This window comes from Acanthaster planci, linkage group LG11 (assembly GCF_054643075.1).
Source record: "Acanthaster planci isolate LZ-2023a linkage group LG11, COTS_SCS, whole genome shotgun sequence".
Taxonomy (NCBI): Eukaryota; Metazoa; Echinodermata; class Asteroidea; order Valvatida; family Acanthasteridae; genus Acanthaster; species Acanthaster planci.
In genome coordinates, this window is record NC_141787.1 from 1036056 (window position 1) to 1056777 (window position 20722).

The following is a 20722-nucleotide window of genomic DNA, read 5'->3' on the forward strand; positions in this document are numbered from 1 at the left end:
TGGCAACAAGGCCAAAATTTCTACAAAGATAGGCACTGAGGTCAAGGTGTAAAATATTCTGCAAAACCAGTTATGAAACTGGAGAAACGAAAAGTGGTGTTTTATGTGTTTGAGCTATCATATTTAAATATTTTATTACCCATGATAAAACATCATATTACTTGAAGAACAGGCACATTTTCTGACAAAGGATTTCTTAATTTAGAAAAAATTAATTCATAAAGAATTTAAGTGAATTAAACAACAGATTAAACAAAGAGAACATGTTTTGTTTTGATTTTGACATCTTTTTCGACTGGACAGCGAGATCTTACCAACCAAAGCCCCCTGCGCTGTAAAGTTGACCAACCCCAGTACGTCACAGAATAATCAGTTATGCACATGTAGTTAACACAGCTGCTTGCATACATGTACATCAGGCCTCGAAATAGTACGAGCCCAGCGTACAAATTCTAGCTAAAAATGCTCTGGGCTACCTAAACTTGGTTCCTTGGTTGCCCGGTGGGCTAGTAAAAAATTCAGGATAAGCCAACCTGTTAAAACTTAGATCAAAGTAAATACTTGTATTCCATAAAAATCAACACATGTATATCAACATAAATACCAGAAAGCAGGCAAAAAATGGCAATTTTTGCCTAACGTAAGCAACCCAAATGAGGGGAAAGATGGAGCAAACAGGTGATTTTGTTTCCGACTCCGTTACCAGTGAATCAAGCGATATTTAACTAACATACATGCTGCTTTATTTATACCATCAGCCTTTTATTCTCTGAAATGTCAAATTCTTTATTGGTGAGCTGATAACAAATTTGGGGTTTCAATTTTTTATATACGGGCTAATAAAACTCTAAACGGGCTAGTAAAACATCCAATTAAGTAGCCTAGTGGGCCAGCCAGGAAAAAAAGCGCAAGGCCTGATACGTAAACCAAAACTAGCGAGATAAAGACCTACATGTACACGTAGCTGTAGCTACGGAAGCCCGTTTCAGACACGGCCTTCACCCATGTACGTATGTCCCAGCTGGGATGCTGCACATCATGCCGGGTTAGGCTGGCTGGCAAAAATGTATGCAGTACGTGCCTGGAGCGAATAAAGATGCCCTTCTGTATACATACATGTACATTTTTGGGTGCGTTGCGTACCCGATGCGTTTCACTTTCACAGACACATAAATCGACCCATTAACATAACACATTTGTGCGTTGTGTTCATCCGTCAAAATCGCTGGAGCAATTTTGACGATACACAACGCTTGGCGCAAGTGTTGACGTGCATATGGAAAGACACCTTAATCGTCCACTGAACGTTGGACTGCAGAACGAAATACACATTTAATGTATGTATTGTAAATTGAAGTCAATCGCAGCGCAGGCAAGCCTCATCGCGTGACATGGCATGCATGCTGCAGCGTGGGTGTCGTCCACCCATGTGGCGTGAAGACGATCGTGTATTGGTAGATACGTGAATATGAAGTCGGAAACTTACGGGAAATATACATGTACATGTACATGTAGTGTATATTTTTAGGGGCTGCACTGCCAGGAACAATGGAGCACATGGCCAGCTTTGGCCATGGATAGGGTGGAAGTTTTCAGGGCACCACGGCCAATTGTTAGGGCACCGATTGCCATGACGGGCACCAACCACCATGGCTGCGGAGAAATTCAAGTGCTGTGTACTGTATTTGTATTATTAACCCTAACAGTCCTCAGTCCTCCAACAGGTGAAGGATTGAGGAGTGTTAAGGTTAACCAAAGAGCTCTTATGACCGTTTCTTACCAAACAACAGGCAGTAAGGTTTAAGATTCTCACAGTGGGACCAAAGACCCCACTGAATTGTGAAACATTCTTATATTGATTATCCCAAATCCTCAAACAGACCCAACATGGATGACGGGGAGTAACAGTTGGCAAGAGATTTGGCCCCAAAGCATTTGGCTAAACATGGAGGTACAGGTAGCAACATAGGCAAACCATAGAGTAAGTTGTGGTACAGTGGGAGCCCGCAAGGGCCTACTGGTGGGAGCCCACAAGGGCCTACTGGTGGGAGCCCACAAGGGCCTACTGTACTGGTGGGAGCCCACAAGGGCCTACTGGTAGGAGCCCGCAAGGGCTTACTGGTGGGAGCCCACAAGGGCCTACTGGTAGGAGCCCACAAGGGCCTACTGGTGGGAGCCCACAAGGGCCTACTGGTGGGAGCCCACAAGGGCCTACTGGTGGGAGCCCACAAGGGCCTACTGGTGGGAGCCCACAAGGGCCTACTGGTGGGAGCCCACAAGGGCCTACTGGTGGGAGCCCACAAGGGCCTACTGTTGGGAGCCCACAAGGGCCTACTGGTGGGAGCCCACAAGGGCCTACTGGTGGGAGCCCACAAGGGCCTACTGGTGGGAGCCCACAAGGGCCTACTGGAAGCCTAGATCAATAGGAATTCTGAAACAGAGTCCTTGCCACAGGCTGAAATCCTTTCAACAGGTTGACCCAACTGCCAAGGTCATCAAGAAATTTGCAAATGGGTCATGCTAAAAATTTGGGTTCCAGTTTTGTTTGTTTCCCCCGTCCATGCCACATCAGACTGTAGGATTTTCTAAGTTCAAAAGAGACTGGTTGAGTACTGCAAATGACCGTCATATGTACACGTACATATGTACATGTACTGACATGATTTTTCAAGGTTAGACTGATCTCATTCTTTAATTTCCAAGAGTGATTGAATAATGCTCATGACCTACCAAACAAAAACTAGTCGAAGTCAATTTAGGCATGGTGTGTTTGTCTTGTCTGTCTTGTTCAAAAACAAAAGGATCATGCTTTCATGCAAGCCACCTTGGTGCATTTGAAGAGTGTTTTATTTTCAAGATGTATTTTTGCGTTGGGGAGATGTTAATTTATACATATATATCATAATTTATATTACTCAGTTGTCCGAGAGCTTGCAAAAAAATTCACAAGATTACTCGAGTGGGACTCGAACCAATGACCTTCTGCTTACTAGTGCAGATGTCTTAACCACTTGACCACCCCAGCTTGCCGGGGTCGGCTGGCCTGGTCCGGAGTCAACGCAATGCAAACGCAACGCAAAAAAATTTTCAAGATATTTTTTTTGCGTTGCGTTTGCATTGCGTTGACTCCGACCAGCCAGCCGACCCCGGCAAGCTCGGTGGTCGAGTGGTTAAGATGTCCGCACTAGTAAGCAGGAGGTCGTGGGTTCGAGTCCCACCCGAGTAAGCTTGTGAATTTTTTTGCAAGCTCTCTGACAAGGACTGAGCAAACAGTGTTTATTAATATATACGTTGGGTAAGGGCAAAAACCCGTATGTTTTTATTATATAAGGGTGTTTTACTCAAAAGGCATACATGTACATGTACAATGTAGCATTTACACATACAATCTGTACCTTCTGCATGCTGTGTATTTGAATTGACTTCATACACTGTACATTATAGTACATGTACAGACCTAGGGAGTGTGTTCTGATGCATGTTTGTCTTCTTCCAGAGTGAGAGCTTTTTTAACGTAAGGATGGAGGATGTCCTCTGGAAGAAACTGAAAAGCCCCTCATTATCTTGGAGTAGGTTGTTTGTCAGTTTCAGCGGGGCCATCATTGTTATTTCCCCCACACTCCCATAGGTACAGTTCATGATATAGGAAATCACCTCTTGTCTAATGAGACAAGAAGCCTTCGATTAAAGAAACCCAAATAGAATTTGGAAAAAATAATAAGATATGAAGATTAATCTGGCACCCTCTTCCATCAACTTGTTCAAGTAAAGTACATGTGTGTCAGAATGGAAATGCAAAACATTTCAATTCCAGATTTAATGACATTTTTCCAGCCGTGGAAATTTTACGCAAGCACATGCACAGTACATGTATATACTGTGCATGTAAAAATGCAGTAGTCGGCCTAAATAAGCCTTTACTTGTATGTCCAGCCAGAGGGTCATATGGCCGTAACTAATCAGAGATCTCCAGTCATGCACTCATACTATAATATACATACATGTATATGGCACTTCTTAGATTGGTTTGTCCTTGCATCCCTGTTTCCTCTTCCTTTCCCCTATTGAAAATTTTATTAATTTATTTATTATTTGCATGCATAATTCATTGTTTACATAGTGCAATGAATATTTTATTGTGTTGTTTTGTGTTGGCCGAATAAATAATAATAATTTGTACAGTACTGCCTTGCCAATAGCATCAAAAACAACAGTTGCTCCATCTTGTGTACTCTACATACTGATACTGTACAATTGAACAATGGAGGCACAGGATTTTGGGGCATCTGTCTTAAATCAGACCTTTTTGAGCCTTGATGTACGGTGCACATGAAGCACCCCCTGGTTATACCGGTATTTAACCCTAGTCAGTAGAGTCTGCATGAGTGCACGGCTTCCTATCACAGTGCAAGAACTTCTAGTTGTGTCTTCGTACTTGAATTGCATGTCCAATGCATGTGTTTGGTTCATGGATATTAGAAACCACTGTACTTTCACGATGCTATGGGTATCACAGGTACCAATAAATTTTTATACCATGTTGGTGAGTTGCTACGTTTTGGACTCTCCCAAGGAATTCTGCAGGTACTGTACTTTTGGAAGGAGTAAACAGCGTGATATTTTATGATGTTGATCTAGGCAAAGGTCGTATGTCTCAAGTACCGGTTTTAGACAGCCAGAAGCCCATGAACAAACATCCTAAATCCTTCCCAGTGGCGGGTTACACTTTCTACCCACAAATAGAATCTTTCCTCCTGACTTGGACTCTTTTTGAAACCACAGTCGGTGAGACTTGATACCTTGTCACAAATCCTGCGTCTTGAACAAGCAAAATGCCAGCTTTTGTCTGGATTTGTCGGGGCCCTCTTCACCTTGTCTAAGAGCTCCAGGCCATAATGCCTAAATCTAATCAAAGATCAGAGATGGATATTCTGCTGTCCAGATTCTTAAGCATTCACTTTCAAAGGGGGAAAATCTCAGGAAAGGATTTACATATACTAAAAGGAGAATTGAATTAAAGTAAATTAAATTAGTTTCAACTGGAGACGTCATACATATAGCTGGTGAAGATATTTATAATGCAAATGGACTATAGATGAGTCTGAATAGATGAGCACTCAAAGCTTGCACCTTATTGCTTGATACATTCTTTCTTTGTTACAGTTTACAAGCAGCAGTGAGCAGAAGAGTAAAATGATTGTGGTTGCACCATGTATCAATCTCTTTCTTGAGTATGTGTGGTTCTGAGCCTGTATCAATCTCTTTCTTGAGTATGTGTGGTTCTGGGCCTGTATCAATCTCTTTCTTGAGTATGTGTGGTTCTGGGCCTGTATCAATCTCTTTCTTGAGTATGTGTGGTTCTGAGCCTGTAGCAATCTCTTTCTTGAGCATGTTTGGTTCTGAGCCTGTATCAATCTCTTTCTTGAGTATGTGTGGTTCTGAGCCTGTATCAATCTCTTTCTTGTGGTTCTGGGCCTGTGTCAATCTCTTTCTTGAGTATGTGTGGTTCTGGGCCTGTATCAATCTCTTTCTTGAGTATGTGTGGTTCTGAGCCTGTAGCAATCTCTTTCTTGAGCATGTTTGGTTCTGAGCCTGTATCAATCTCTTTCTTGAGTATGTGTGGTTCTGAGCCTGTATCAATCTCTTTCTTGTGGTTCTGGGCCTGTATCAATCTCTTTCTTGAGTATGTGTGGTTCTGGGCCTGTATCAATCTCTTTCTTGAGTATGTGTGGTTCTGAGCCTGTAGCAATCTCTTTCTTGAGCATGTCTGGTTCTGAGCCTGTATCAATCTCTTTTTTGAGTATGTGTGGTTCTGAGCCGGTTCTTCTCAGAACCACACATACTCAAGAAAGAGATTGATACATGGTGCAACTACAATCATTTTACTCTTCTAGTTTCTTTCACCATGAAAACCTTCAAGTCTTAGCAATGAGCAGGTTTAACTCACAGAGCAAGCTCTACACGTACCAGGACACCACTAAATTTACATATTGTGACCAGGAACCTGTCACCAAACAATCCTATTCAAATGTACTCAAACATTATTTTGTGTTTGTTTTCCCTGTTACTTGTGACAGGTCTCGTGTCGGGTCATGTAATGGTCTTGACTACAACACTGATTACCATGGTTACTATGGTTACACAGAAATGCATAGATTTACTGGACACATACCGTATTTTGTACTATTTCAACTCGAATTTCAAGTTTTGTTAAAATTCTTTTCAACAAGAGCCCCCCTCCAGTGTTCTCCATCCATAGCCCAAAATTATAGCAGGGAGTACATGTACATAATGCGAGTGCAGAGTGCGAAGCCATTACGGCGTGGGGACTGGGGCCCTTGAGTGAAATTTTGGATTTTGGATGCTCCGTGGTGCAATCTGAGGTATTTCATGGGCACTTTCTTTAGACACCTTGAATCAAATTTGCTCGCATTGGAATGAAGGCAAGATTGTTATCGGGAGGTCATCAAAAGTTGATTTTTTTCCCTGGGACACTTTCATTTTTTCCTACTGATCAGAACTTGTCATCGAGCGAATGGTTCAGGATTACATGTACGTACGTGGGCGCAGCACGAGTGGATGATGTACAGTCACTTCCCTAATTCCGGATCTCAAAAAATAACTCAATGGTCAGATTCCAGCGACAAAATCCTATAATTCCAGTGAAGTATGGTCAGTCGTCCACCTGGTTTATTGGAAAACTACAAAATCAAAATCTAAGCCTTTAGTCTGGACTTACGGGATCGTCAGAAACTTGACAACACTTCTAGTTCTGAGTCGGTTAAAGTTAACCGGTAACGTTTTTCTCGTTTAAAAAGTCAGCCATAAATAACAATATCAATGGACTGGAGTTTTTCATCTGTACTGCAAGCAATCAGCGACTATCTCCTGCGCTGCACAGTTGACGAACCCATTACATCACATACATGTATGTATGTACATGTACATTTCTGTTCTGCCCGTGTAGTTGAGTTTGCAACATACATGTACATGCATGCACTTACAGTGTAATCCACCACTAAGAAAGATATTCATTTAGCTTTTGGCCAGTGTACAAAAAACCAGAAACTCCATAAGTCATTTTGATTAAACATACATTAGATGCAAACGTTCATGGGACTGTTAGGTAAGAAACAAGTATTAGGAATCATACATACAGAATGACCTATCACCCTGTATTTTTTGGTCAATTTTTGGGCCCTCGTGATTTTTGACAAACCGATCAAAGATGTCGAAGTTTGAGAGGAAAATCTAGCTGGAAAAAATTTGTTTCTACCGGTACATGTTTCTGGAAGAGATATTTTGTGCAAGAAGCTTACATTTCACCTCAACTTGTTTGAGAATGCATGTAGTTTTAGAAGCAGAAGAAAAGAAATTTTATTTCAAGTGATCCAGATCTAGGAAAAATCCGGAACTACAAGTAGGAAATTGGCTGTATTTTCTGAGGGAAAAACAATACATTCAAGGTATTGGTTCTTGACCCTACAAAATGAAAATGCTGTGACCAGGAGATTGGAACCAGTCCAATTTTGTGCTTTCGTATTATATGTATACTACATGTATGTCTGGCTTTCACCACAAATGGCACAAAGTGCTTGTCTGTTGTCCTGAATAATGATAGCAAACTCGTCATGTTCATTCCATAAAGTGCGGTAAACGTCTTTGCATTTAGATAAACTGCGAAGATGGTGGAGAATAGGGAAAATCCAATAGAAAAAATAGCAGGGTGGTGAGAATTTTGGCTGGGCGGCAAAACTTTAGTGGGGCTGTCTAAACTTTTGGCAGGGCGGCCCGCCCTGCTGAAACCCCTCGTGGAGAACATTGCCCGCAAAATACATGTATTTTGCAGAATGTGACCTTTAAATTTAGAAAACATAAACCACTCATTGAAACTGATCTGAACTCAGTGGGCTTATAAATTAAATACGACTTCATTTTCAATGAGCAGGCATGCATACAATGTACGTGTGTAAATTAGTTTGACATTTAATAGTGACCTTTTGCTTGATGAGAGTTCCATCTTGTGACCGTCAATCTGGGAAGCTCAGAAGGGTGATTGAGGTGCAGTAGAAAATGTCAAGGGGTACCGTACAACTTGTACATGTACATGTAGGTTCCTGCTGTAACCGTACACTGTGTAGGTCTGTGAAGGTTATGTTTTTAACAAGATCTCCCTACATGTACATGTATGTGCTTTCACCTGGACGTTCATCAAATCAAATAAATCTCTCAAGAAATAAAGTAATTCTGTAATATTGGTTTTGGGTGCGTATCGTAAGTCTGACGCCTCATACGTCCGACGCCTCAAAAGTCTGAATTTTCGGACTTATGAGGCGTCGGAATAATGAGGAGTTGAAATTTTTGCGCAATTTTTTTTTTCAGCCTCATATTACCGACGCCTTAAAGGTCCGACGCCTCATATTGATTGTGAAACATGGAGGAGTGTGGGCCCGCGTGACGCGATGCTGCATGTCATAAATAGTACACCATACACTGTCAGGAACCAGTCTTGTTCCTAATACCATCTTCATATGCTCAGAACGAGTGACAAATCAAACGTCGGACTTTCAAGGCATCAGATGTTTTGAGGTGTTGGATCTGTGCCATGGGCCAAAAAACCGTTGGAACATTTAAACGCATTTGTCGGAGGCGTCGGACCTGTGAGGCGTCAGATTTTTGAGGCATTGGATCTATTAGGCAGCAGACCTATGAGGCGTTGGACCTATGAGGCGTTGGACCTATGAGGCATTGGACCTATGAGGCATTGGACATATGGACTTTTTGAAACGCTTTTTTCAGACTTATTAAGCTTTGGAATTATGAGGCGTTGGACTTACGAGCTGACCCCTTAGTTTTGACTACTTCATACATGTATGTACTAAAGTACTGTACATTAAAAACTACATGTACATATTTGTAACCAGTGCATGTACAGCCCCGAGTATGGTGCATTGGTTGTACATTGTTGGGCTTTATATGCAGCCGCCAAGATGAATGAGGCAGTGGTCTAGAAAGTTCAGGACATGACAATATCACAAGACCACCAATACACAGTGACTGCTTGAAGTGTAGCTTCATCTACCTGCATGCTACATGTACATGTATTTACATAAAAGAGAATTCACATGCTGTACATTTCAGTACGCTACACGCGTACTGTACATGTATGTGTTGGTATCACATGTACCATAATTGTGCTTTTCTGAATGATTGGAAATGTTTACAAGATGCTTTGATTTTTATGAGATTCCTTTTCAATCTCAGCTTATCGTTAAGGTACTGTAAAAGAAATAGACCTGTTTCTTCCCCTCCCCACCACCACCACCATGAATTTAAAAAATCAAGAAAGAACTCGGGTACTATGGCAACCTTAGCTTCATTTCTCACCCTCTGGATGCTTAGGCAAGTCGTAAATGGATGCACCCGGATTTCGATTGGTCATGTACCCAAGGGATTGTGGTTGTACATGTACCACTCATTTTGTTGCCACTCCTTTTTTTATCATGTTGGTCATATTGATAGTTGAGAATTTTATCAGTTAGAGAATGCCATTGGTGATTACTGGTACATCAATGGAGGCAGTACTTGCTGGGAAGGGATACTGTTGACTTCTTGTCAGCCCAACCGGTACCCAAAACCATTAGTGGGGGTCCAACCGAAATCTCCGATCTTTCTTTTTGTCATCAAACTCTCAACCTGCCTAAAATCCTACATGTAGCAGAGTGTCGCAATTTGCTGTGAATTGGAGAAAACAGAGAGTTCAAATATGTGTCAAACTGTGCTTTAAAACAAAGCTTCTAAAAGCAAAATGAATTTGAAAATTAGATTAAATGGGACAGGAAAGTTCCTTTCCAAAAGCTTCATTGAATAATGACATTGTATCCTGTATGAGACATTGTTAAATGATCTGCCAATAAGCACGAGTGAATGCATGCTTTTGAAATGAAATCCCAGTGACTCTGCTTAATTTGCAAGAATTGATCACGCCCTCTTCTTTCTCTGTCTTTCTCACGCCAGAAATACATGCATGCAGATGAGTAACAAGTGTGTCAGCGGAAGAATTCACCCCATTTATATGCCGATCAATACAGATCAATCAATACATGTACATAAGAAACTCCGAGGGAACGGCGTGGCATGGCCTCGCCCAGGGCAGAGCGATTACCACAGCGGATAATCACTAATCAATATTTGGGTTTTAACGGTCGCCTTGTAGCTTGATCGATCCAAGGGAACAGGGTTTGGCAATACATGGACTGGTACCAACCTGGAGGCAGGGGACAGTTTAGAAGTTGCTATTTTGGGAATCAGGCATTCAGATATTTTTAAGGTAGTTGGAGATGTCTGAAAGATACAGCTGTCAAACTTTACAAATGATTGCATCAGTGGCAAGTTTTCACTTTACATGCAGTTTGATATTTCTGTGTCTACATGTATATACATGTATTGTGTTTATCCTTAGTGGTTTCTGTCCAGTCTTCTAGTCCAGTGTTCTAGTACCAGTCCATGTATACCAGCATATTCTCAAAAAGCAGCCAAATCCTGCATACCATTTCCATTTAATCACCTCAGTCCGGCAAAATGTACAGATTTCTCTTTATTTTGTCTAAACAAGAGCAACTGGACATGTGTACAATGTTCATGTACGTACATGTACATCTGTACTGTAGACATTTCACAGGTACATGTGTTCCAATGTGGGAGGGTGTTTAAACTGGAGAGAAAGGAAGTGAAAACTGATCTTTACTATCAGTCAGCGAACAGATTGATGCTAGTACCGGTACACCATGGCCATGCATTTTATTAAATGCAAAAGTGAGCATACCTACATGTATACGTGCATATGTACATGTACATGTATGCAATATGCTCTTGTTTTCAAATGAGTTGTACATGTACATGTACATGTATGCATTTTAACATAGCCGGCAGTGCACTGTCTGTTTAAAAAAAATGAGCCGAATGAAAGATGAACAGGTGACTGTAAACTGTACGTACATGTACAATGTACGTATGCTCTGTACATGCACATGTACATGTACATGTTGGTTAGTGTATTTGATTAGACCATGGAGGAAGGAGGGTACCATTAAACTACATCCATTGTCTCCTGTCACCAGATTTACTGGTAGATGTACTGGCAGACAAACTGCCGTCCTTCATTCATGAATTAGTGAAATCGTGTGCAACTTGTCCCCTCCTTTCCTCTTTGTGACCACCCCCCTGCTGAGCAGAATGGAAGCTTCCGTGCAACCTGCAGCATCTGTTAATGAGCGGCTTGGTATCTGTGTACACACTAGCTGTAGACGTCATCCCGTCGTCGTTGCCGTATGGTGAGCGTGTGAGCGATCCTTGCCTTATTGTGCACACACAATAGTCCAATTCCCCTATCACATAAACAACAAGCGTGTCATCGAGCAGGGTTGATATCTCCAAGCCGGCCAGTTGATGAGGGGACATGTTGGTCGTCTCTCATCTCTGGGAGACGTAGACAACCGGTATCCCGTCACCCTTTCCCCAGTTTCCCCCAAACTCAGTCCAGATTCCGTGCCTTCTTCCCTTGTGCTGTGGATTCTTACGTGAAGGGATAAGGTATACGATTGGGGCTCGTGGTACTCTCGTCACGAGGGTTGGTACGGTGTGCGTCTGGATCATTCAGGTTGTCATCGTGATTGTCACAGGATGGCAGTTTGGCACGGCTCATTTGTTTCCATTCTTCTCTTCCTGCATTGCTTGTCGTGTCAGCCTCTGCGTGGCTCGACCACGTGGGAAAACGGCAAAGGTGAGATACAGTGTTACTCAACCAAAAATATGCATTGCATTATGCAGGATAAATATGTACCCAGGTGGAGGTACCCACAAGTTTGCACTAGTAAATGTACATTACACACGTACATGAGTAATGCCATTCCTAATGCTGCACTTGTTTTATTATTGGTACTAAACAGTGTGAATATTGTACATTTGTGCATTTTTTACTGAATAAATTTATAAACTTGGCACAAAATTATTCATTGTGCAATGTACATGTACACAGTATGCATTGTGATACTGACAGAAATTCCAAAATCAATTAAATTTTATGTTTTATAATATAACTTCATAAAATTGGTTATTGTTGCATATGGCATACATGTACATGTACATGTACATTGTAATATGCACTATATTTCCATTAAACCACCAGTATAATACATGGGAGACCATTTATGATATTCAAATTTACCAACATTAGTAAAGACAGGATTACAGCATGTGGCATTTACATGTAACTTCAACATCATTCTTACATGTATTTCAGTGAATTTATGGAATCACTTGGCTCTTTCTAGTGATGAATTTCTCTTCAAATCGAGCCGTGTGGTTTCATTCCTACACATGGGTATGTCCTGTACCACAGTAGGAATGGCGTTGATGCGCGTGTGACAAGAAGTGAAAGCAGAAATTGGTGAATGAATGTTAGATAAAAGGATATGCATGCAGAAATGATTTACATATCTTGAAAGCAGACAACTGTTATTGATTGAAACTGGTGTTCAGAGTACTACATGAACCTGCACCTCATGTATCAGACAATTTCAGGGGTGTTAAAATTCAGCTTTTCAGCCGATTTCAGCTTTTTGTTTTGAGTTTGTACTCTAAATTTCAGCTTTTTTGTGCACTGCTCAATACAAAATTATGAGAGCTTTTGAAAGGTCAGCTTTTGCTACAGTACAGAACAGTTTCCAGCTTTTTCGTATGTACATGTAGGATACATGTAGCTGCTCACACCCCTGCACTTTGGAAAATGTTGCAAACACTCTCTGGATGTTACCATAGCACTAATTTTTGTAAGTAAGCAAGCATTTCCCCTTTTTAATATTTTATTTCTTTTCTTCATTTTAGCAGTGTTTACCGATAGATGGTTTTCACTGCTGCAACCGTTTTTTTATCCCGCTGTATTAAAATTTTGGAAGACATTACATTGTACAAATGTATGCAACATACACGTAAACGTGTACTCACTAAAGGTAAAAAGAGTGAAAAAACTCACTCTCAAAAATAGCGAGTCCTCTATAAAACTCCTCCAAAGAGTGATAACCACTCTAAAAAGAGTGAGATTTTCACTCTGTCAGGGAGCCACATAACAACTCATAAAAGATTTCTCCTTTACTTGGCTCCTCTTTGTAGAGGGGTTTTTCATTCTTTTATTTTTAGAGTGGTTTTTCACTCTTTTGGTGTAGATTGATAAGAGACTCACTCTTTGAGGGTGAGATTTTCTCTTTTGCCTTAACGGAGTACATGTATACTGCAACAATTGTTCAACCATGCATAATTGAATTGTTGACAAGGTACCCACCAAAAATATAAACAAATTTACGGATGTCTGCATTTTTAATGGCCTGGTATGTTTTTGTGAAACCTGTTTTGATGCCATGCTTGACCTACCAGTTATAGTGAAGGGGGAAAAATTCTATAAAAGTACACCCCCAGATTTTTGGTTAATTGTTCAACTCAGGAAGCATCATTTCCTATGAAAGTTCTAGCTTTATCATCACAATGCATGGTGATACCATGTGTGGAATGCATGGTAACAACACTGAAAGAAATAAAGAATCCAACTTATGGTATTTTCAACGGAGGAGTGCAGTGCCAGTTGGGACTGCTTCTGCCTCATTTATTACACATGTACATGTTATGAATGATCATTGTACCTTAAATTGGACCAAGCATTTTACATTGTTGGCAAGCCTTGCTTGTTACTGTTGGCCTTAGCAGCATACAGTGCAATGTACTTGTACAACTGAGATACTTGTGTGGTTTAACTACACAACCAGCTTACTGAGCCGTGTCAGTACATGTATATTGGTACATGTACATGTACATGTAGGTACAGCCAAATCACTGTAAAAGTTGAGTTGTGAGGTCTTGTTCAGTTGGTTCGATTTTGAACGGTACTGGGACATGTCTAACAGCAGCGCATTTGAGAAACTTGTTGGGAATGTACGGTATGTAGTCTTGGCAGACACTTGTCAATCATGTCAATTGCGGTGCTTATTTACTACATGTTTGCATGTACAGTGTACACCTGTTACATGTACATAGCTTCTACACAGCCATGATTGCGGACAATTTTATTTGACTGCTCCACGCGCGGATAGCGCGGTCTTGTTTTCCTTAACTCTCACGGCTTACATGTATTCTCATGCTGCATGTACAGTGTACACCTGCTACATGTACATGTACATGTATGTACATTGCTGTACACCTGTACATGCATTACCAGCAGTACATGTTATTATAATAATAATTATTTATTTCTGGTAATGGTACCAAGGATTCCTCAAAAGCGCCCTAGGCTCTGTAGCTCGTAAGCCTGAAGAAACCTGTAGAGAGGAGACAGTGAGAAGCAGTTACAGTTTGAGAGGTGGGAGGAAAACCCCAGAGGAATATTTTGGGTAAAACCCACGGAATCAGGTAGGGACTGAAAACCCAATCCACATGTGAACTGGGCCGGGAATCGAACCCGGACCGCAGAGGTGGAAGTCGAGCAAAGAACCACTGCACCAATTGTATAAAGAAATACATGTACTGTATAGCCCAACACGGGCGATTTACAATAGTGCGCCTCCAAGAGTTCGCAACGCATTGGCCAATCACAATGCGCAAAATCTATCGATCCAATGCTCGTTCAGAAAGGGTCGACAAATTTGTGTGCTGTGATTGGCCAGCACGTCGCAGACTCTTTGGGCGCACTTTAGTGAATTGCCCGTATTAATTGCAATGGTTCGTTCAATCCTCACAAGTATATGAACTTCACTGATTCTAGCTTCAAATTCTTGTTTCATTCTTGCCATTCCAAAATGCAGCCTTCTCCTTATGCCAGTACCCTGACACCAGAACACCCCTCTATAGCAACTTCCATATGACTCATTAGCAGAAATGTTAACCCTGGAAGGCCCACTCGTCACCCGCATCTGATCATTCATTGCGGTTATTTAAGATTCAAAGAACCAGAAAAAGGCTCCTCAAACAGCCAGAGGCAGGCAAATCATCTCTGTTCTCCCCCCCCCAAGCCCTGAAGGGAGATATTTGCACAGCTCAGTGACTCATCCCTCGCAAACTCCTCTCCTTTTCTGAAGCAGGGCCTTGATTGATTTTCCATGAATAGAGAGGATGAAATGTTCTTTTATTCTGAGAAATCCAACATTTATTTTCATTTGATTTTAAAAAGCCCGACTCCTTTGAGTTTCTAAATTCCAGAAAGTTTTTTATTCAGCTCCTGCTTTCCATGAGGATTGATTAACAAATGTTGCATTATTTTTTGTATTTGACTACAGTTTGTTTGGTTTAAGCTTGTTCAAAAGTCACATCATTGTTCTGTTTTCTGACGAATTTGTTTATATCATTAATTTCTGGGCGGCGCATGCGTCTTAGTAGTCTATTTGTACATGTACATAATGTGTATGGAGTCAGCTTGTCTCGAGCTGCGTGCCTTTGCTGTTTTAATTTAATTTTTTAGCATCTCTTGAATTCAGCGACATTAAAAAAACACATAAAATGAGGCAAACACTGTCAATATTTTAACAGTGAACTGTGCCGCGAAGTTAAACAGCGCTGCAGTTAAGTCAATATTTCAAAGTGTGCTCCTCCCCGCAGAAATACACGAATGTACGTGAGTGAGATGAGAGAGAGAGAAAAAAGAAACAAAAGAAACCTCCTCTAGTCCATCGGGGAAATAAATTATGATCCGCTTGGATTGTGCCGATTGCCGAGCATTCATTGCGGAGATGAAGAAAAGATTGACAGAGAAAAAATAGGGCATCTTCTTACAAGAAAAATTTGTGCTATTCAGGCCAAGTTGCTGACTAGAACTGACCCGCGCTGAAGAGTAGAATGTGCCAAAGATCAAAATGAAATTCCTGACGTATGAGCGTAAATGATTGCGTCAGAGGGATGTCCATGCATGGCAAATCGGGCATCATTGTGTACTGGTATTTTTAGCGCGTTGTTGCCTCACACGATCAGGTTTCTCTTGGCCATATGGAGCGGTCATCATAGCCATGCTTGGCACTGCACGGTGTCGTGAAGATCGGCCCTTTGTGCCATTCAAGCTACGCAAATCGCGCTACTGGTTAATCCATCGCGGGCCGTGGGACACAGGGAGCTTTTGGGCAACTGACGCTGTCGGAGTTTGTTTCTTTGTAACAATCACGTCTTTTCATAGAAAGATTTATTTTCTGCATAGAGTATGATTGCTTCTCCTTAATGAGATCATTTTCTGACTTCCGTAGGATTCAATAGAAATAAATTTAGATCAGGTAATACAATAAAGTAGAAATGACCAGAACAGAAGAATGCTTGAGTAAAAATATTTGTTGGGATTTTGTGAAAAAAGAAAGACATGGTAGTTCACATGCCCTGATTTTTTGGTGTGTTTCAAATTACTGTTGTACATTTCCAGTCTTCTCAGTATATAAATATCTGTGTACGCGTGCTTACCGTTTGTGAAAAAAACATGCCCCCATGTACATGTGCAGTGTTACGTGTGAAGTGTTACATGTACATGTATGCAGCTCAAATATGGGTCCCCCAATAAAAAGAAAAAAAAGCTTTGCTTTAAACTGTGTGTTTTTACTGAACTTACAAAAGTCACTTTGTATCAAAAAAGAACAAACAAAAAGGATCAAAGTCTTTTTTAAAGAGACGCACAAGGTGACATTGAGAAAAAAATCTGTGTTCCTTTCATTTTTGTATTCATTGTCACCTGTCACCTGTCCGGTAAGTACTGATTTTTGATGTTACTGGTACATTTTATTCCTACATGTACATGTACATCTAGCTGGGAGTGATTTTCAGAAAAAAAAAAGAACAATTTATGTGGGAAACTGGTCTTAGCCTTGGGCACAAGTTCGAGTAAAACAACATCTGCCAAAAGTAAAGGTTGCCCAGGGCAACTCAGATCTGACCGATTATCTCTCCTCAGCTAATCTGTTGTTTCCACGTTCCTACATCTTGTGGTATCCTGTAAACCTCCAGTTCCCCAAGAGGTTGAATTCGCTTTTTTCCCCTTGAGAACCTGCATCTCATATCTTTGTCACCTGAGGGACACTCCATTCCTGTGAAGCGACCTTTCCAATGCACTGCTTACAGACTTGCTCATCCTGGAAATAGCCGGTCAAGGACGTACAGTGCATTATGCTCTTGAAATTTGTCACATCAACGGTAATGCTGTTAAGAAGCACATACATTGTACTCAAAGATGCACGAGAAGACAGAGGTTTACACCATACGTGTACTGCGTAAATACAGAGACATTTCCTCTCCACTGCATAAATTACAGTGCCTGTAGGTGTGTCGGATAAATCATCTTGGGTCTGGCCTCTATTTCTCTACAGTTTCTCCATTGCCATGCCTCCACGCTGCCAAATAATCCATGTTCTTCAAGGAGTTGAGCACATGCCAGTCAAGTACATGTACTTCAAGCGCAGATCACTTGACTTCTTTTCCTCGTGCCAAAAAAGGGGAAAAGTCTTCTCTAAAATTAGAATTGAAACCTCAATCATGGGGGGAAAAGCACTGACATTACTGATGCGTGCTGTATCCTTATCTTAACTTTTGTTTTTTTAAATTAAACTTACATGTACATGTACATGTAAGTAATTCAAATTGGCCTGTCCTTTTGTTTGGTATGCTTTTCCACATTCAGAGTCAAAGCCTGATTCTCATTTGACCTTTGTGAGAGGTGGGAGAAGTATTCCCTGCTAAAAGGTGATCATTTCAAGGTCAAACATCATCATCTTTCTGAGCACCTGGATAATCACCAACTTTTCTCTCATTGGTGTGACATCTTGATCTGCGTGCAGTCACTCAAGCGGCTATTGCAAGGGGCCCGTCAAGCGAGTTATCGAAATGCAGCCCCCTACTCTCCCCTCCCGCCGCGTCGTGTCGGCCATGGAGCATGAACCAACGTCATCCCTGCACTCTGCCTCACCTCTTCACATGCACCTTCAGCGCATACGACCCAGCCGGTTATTAACAGAGGAAGGTGGATTGGTAATGAAGTAACCTTAATCAACTTCAGACGTGCAACTCATTTTCTGCGGCCCATTAAAGGTTGTGGCGAAGCTGCTGTCGTTAGTCATGTCTTCTTTGGGTCGTAATATTTTTGGAGGAAAATGTCAAAAAGCGTTGCCATTTCACGGGTTGTTAACTTGGGATTTTCTACCGACTAACCATCCTATGAATTCCATCAACCTTTTCGTCGTTGACATGAAATTCAAGTCTGCTTACGAGTAGTTTCTTATTTAGATTTATGTATTTACTGCTTTGGTAAATGTTTGTCGTAGTTTTTATTTCTAGTGAACAGGGCTGAGATTTGTAAGGATTTTTTTAGATTTCAGGATTTTTTACAGGATATTTTTGACTTCAGGGTTTTTCAAACTGTCTATTTTAAAATTTGGAAAAACGATCTGAGTTTACTGTTGCAGTGTTTAATGTGAATAACAGTTGATATGCATATGGAACACGAGAAATTACACTACACAGTACTACAAAATACTAAGAAATAGTCTGAGCCTGAAGGACCTAGCGCTACAGATTACTACTTTTGGCTAGGTTACTTCCATTGTTACTTGTTCAGAGAACAACAGTGTTAGAATTTACATGTATTCTAGTTTAATTTATAATGTACATAGACAGGTATTGGGACTCATTTTCCGATTTTTTCAAATTGGAAGCACGTGAGAAGCAAAACATATGGAACCAAAATTTGCATGTCAGAGAAATTTGATAATTCCTTATCTTATACTTAACTGATCTTGAGCTAATGGTTTGCTCTTTTCATTCTTATCTGGTAGCTATGAAGATGCGTGTACTTGGAGAATGCATAAGCATGGATACCCATTCTTTCCCTGTAGGGATATCCGCTTTGTGTGGTTAATGTTTAATGCCCATTATCATTTAATCACAAACAGCTCTTCAGCAAATTTTGCACTTGTAGTGGGGAAGGCATCATTGGCCTGTCACCAATCCATTTGTGTCAGTGCTGTGAGTGATGATGATATTGAATTTTGCATTTAGGAGTGCATGTATTAGGAAAAGCGCCATCAAACATATCAAAGCAGAACCGAAGAAACTGGGGGAGAGTAATCTCCTCCCAGAGTAAGGTGGGAAAGCTTGCATTCAATGTGAATTAGACAAAACTGCACATTATGGCGTACTGAGTATTTCAAATATCGAGTAGTGAATATTCCAATATAAATGTTTGAATTTGAATATTCAGCAGTTACCAGTATTTCTTGTACTAAGGTCGGCATATCCATTGTCTGTCTCACAACATGTACCAGGTATGCCATTCAAAGCATAACGTGCATATTGACCCGGATAGTACTCATTTGTAGGTTACAAATTTCTCATAACTGGTCCCTTGGTACATGTTAAAGCTTTCCCTGTTGAAGGAGAAGAATTACCGCTAGCCAGCTGAAATCACCGTGGGAGAGCTGGAGAGACAGGCCTGAGCAGCAAATCCACAGGGGGCAACATCTGCCGTTAACGGGCAGCCATTTATTGCTTGTTTGTCTGTTTTTTGCCGGGGAGCTCGAGGGAAGGGAGTGGGGATGAGACCGTGGACGGGACTTGCATTTTTGATACCATCCTGCTTCTGTATTGAGCATCCCCAATGCAGGCCTGCTGGCTTGTTGGTTGATCCTCTCTCATAGGAAAGCCTATCCTAAGGGGACAACAACACCCTGCTGGACTCAAACTAGTAGCTGTAACAGGTTCTACTCTGCAATGAAAACCCTCCTTTGGTTTTAGAGCACAAATGTGTACAAATGCCCACAGTCACTGGTGAGCATGTGTTTTCTATATGGAACTCAAACATGCACAGGTTCAGTGTGTACACAGTAGATTGCCAGCACAAAATGACCCAGGGTCTTTGGTGCAGTCCTCTTCGCTGCATTTGGTTTACTGCACAATTATGCACAGGAAACAGTGAAGCACAGTTGTTGGGCAGCACAAAAAGTGCCATCTGATATTCCTGTGAGGGACTGTTGGTGCAGTGCACAACGCAACACAGCTGTGCTTCTTTGAGGTGTTTACCAAGTGACCCAAAGAATGACTTCAGCATAGGAGGGTTTTAACCACCAAATAACACTAAGCCTGCTTTAGAGCTCAGGCTATAATGAAACAAAAAAGTTTAAATTCTATTTTAGGGTGGGTGGTCCTCAGTCCAGTTGTCCTCAATGGTACATGTACATGTATGGCTGTACATAGCGAGTTGGAGCGTTTGATATTGAAGGAACCATATGAAATACATTGTCCTTTCTTTAGTGGTAGATTGCATGTAAAACCCAACTTTAGTTCGTGGGAGTGTCTGTGTTGGTACATGTACAAACTGAAGGCAAAACTCCAGAGCTCCTTGGTAATTGGGTTAGTTGGCAATTTGGAAAGTTAGCATCAGGCGGGACATCCGTACCTCTGTGGCAACCGTTGCCTGTTGACTACAGCGAGGATAGATTTCAATCTCCTCGCCCTTTCTCTGCCCAACTCAGATCAAATCCCAGAAGGTGAAAGACCTGTCATCTTGAATGGATGGCCCGCTGCCGGAGAATCGGTTTACAGTTCGCGCTAACCAGCAGGGAACATGACGTACAATCCCTCTCCATTACGTGTGCTCTATACCTCCCTAGTATGTACACATGTGCACATTGTAAGTTTGGCAGGCAAACCAAACAAGCAC

General features: G+C 41.3%; 1 protein-coding gene across 2 annotated transcripts in view; it reads left to right on the top strand.

Moving 5' to 3' along the window:
* Nucleotides 1-20722, top strand: part of LOC110975753 (uncharacterized) — a 72983-nt gene that overhangs the window by 4292 nt on the left and 47969 nt on the right. Inside the window, exon 1 of one of the 2 annotated variants that reach the window (XM_087143014.1) lies at nucleotides 11288-11782. The exons of the other annotated variant lie outside the window; for it this stretch is intronic. Coding sequence (XP_086999140.1) covers nucleotides 11683-11782 — 100 coding nt within the window. The 5' untranslated portion in view covers nucleotides 11288-11682. Of the gene's footprint in view, nucleotides 1-11287; nucleotides 11783-20722 lie in introns of those variants that run through there. 2 annotated transcript variants of the gene reach the window in all.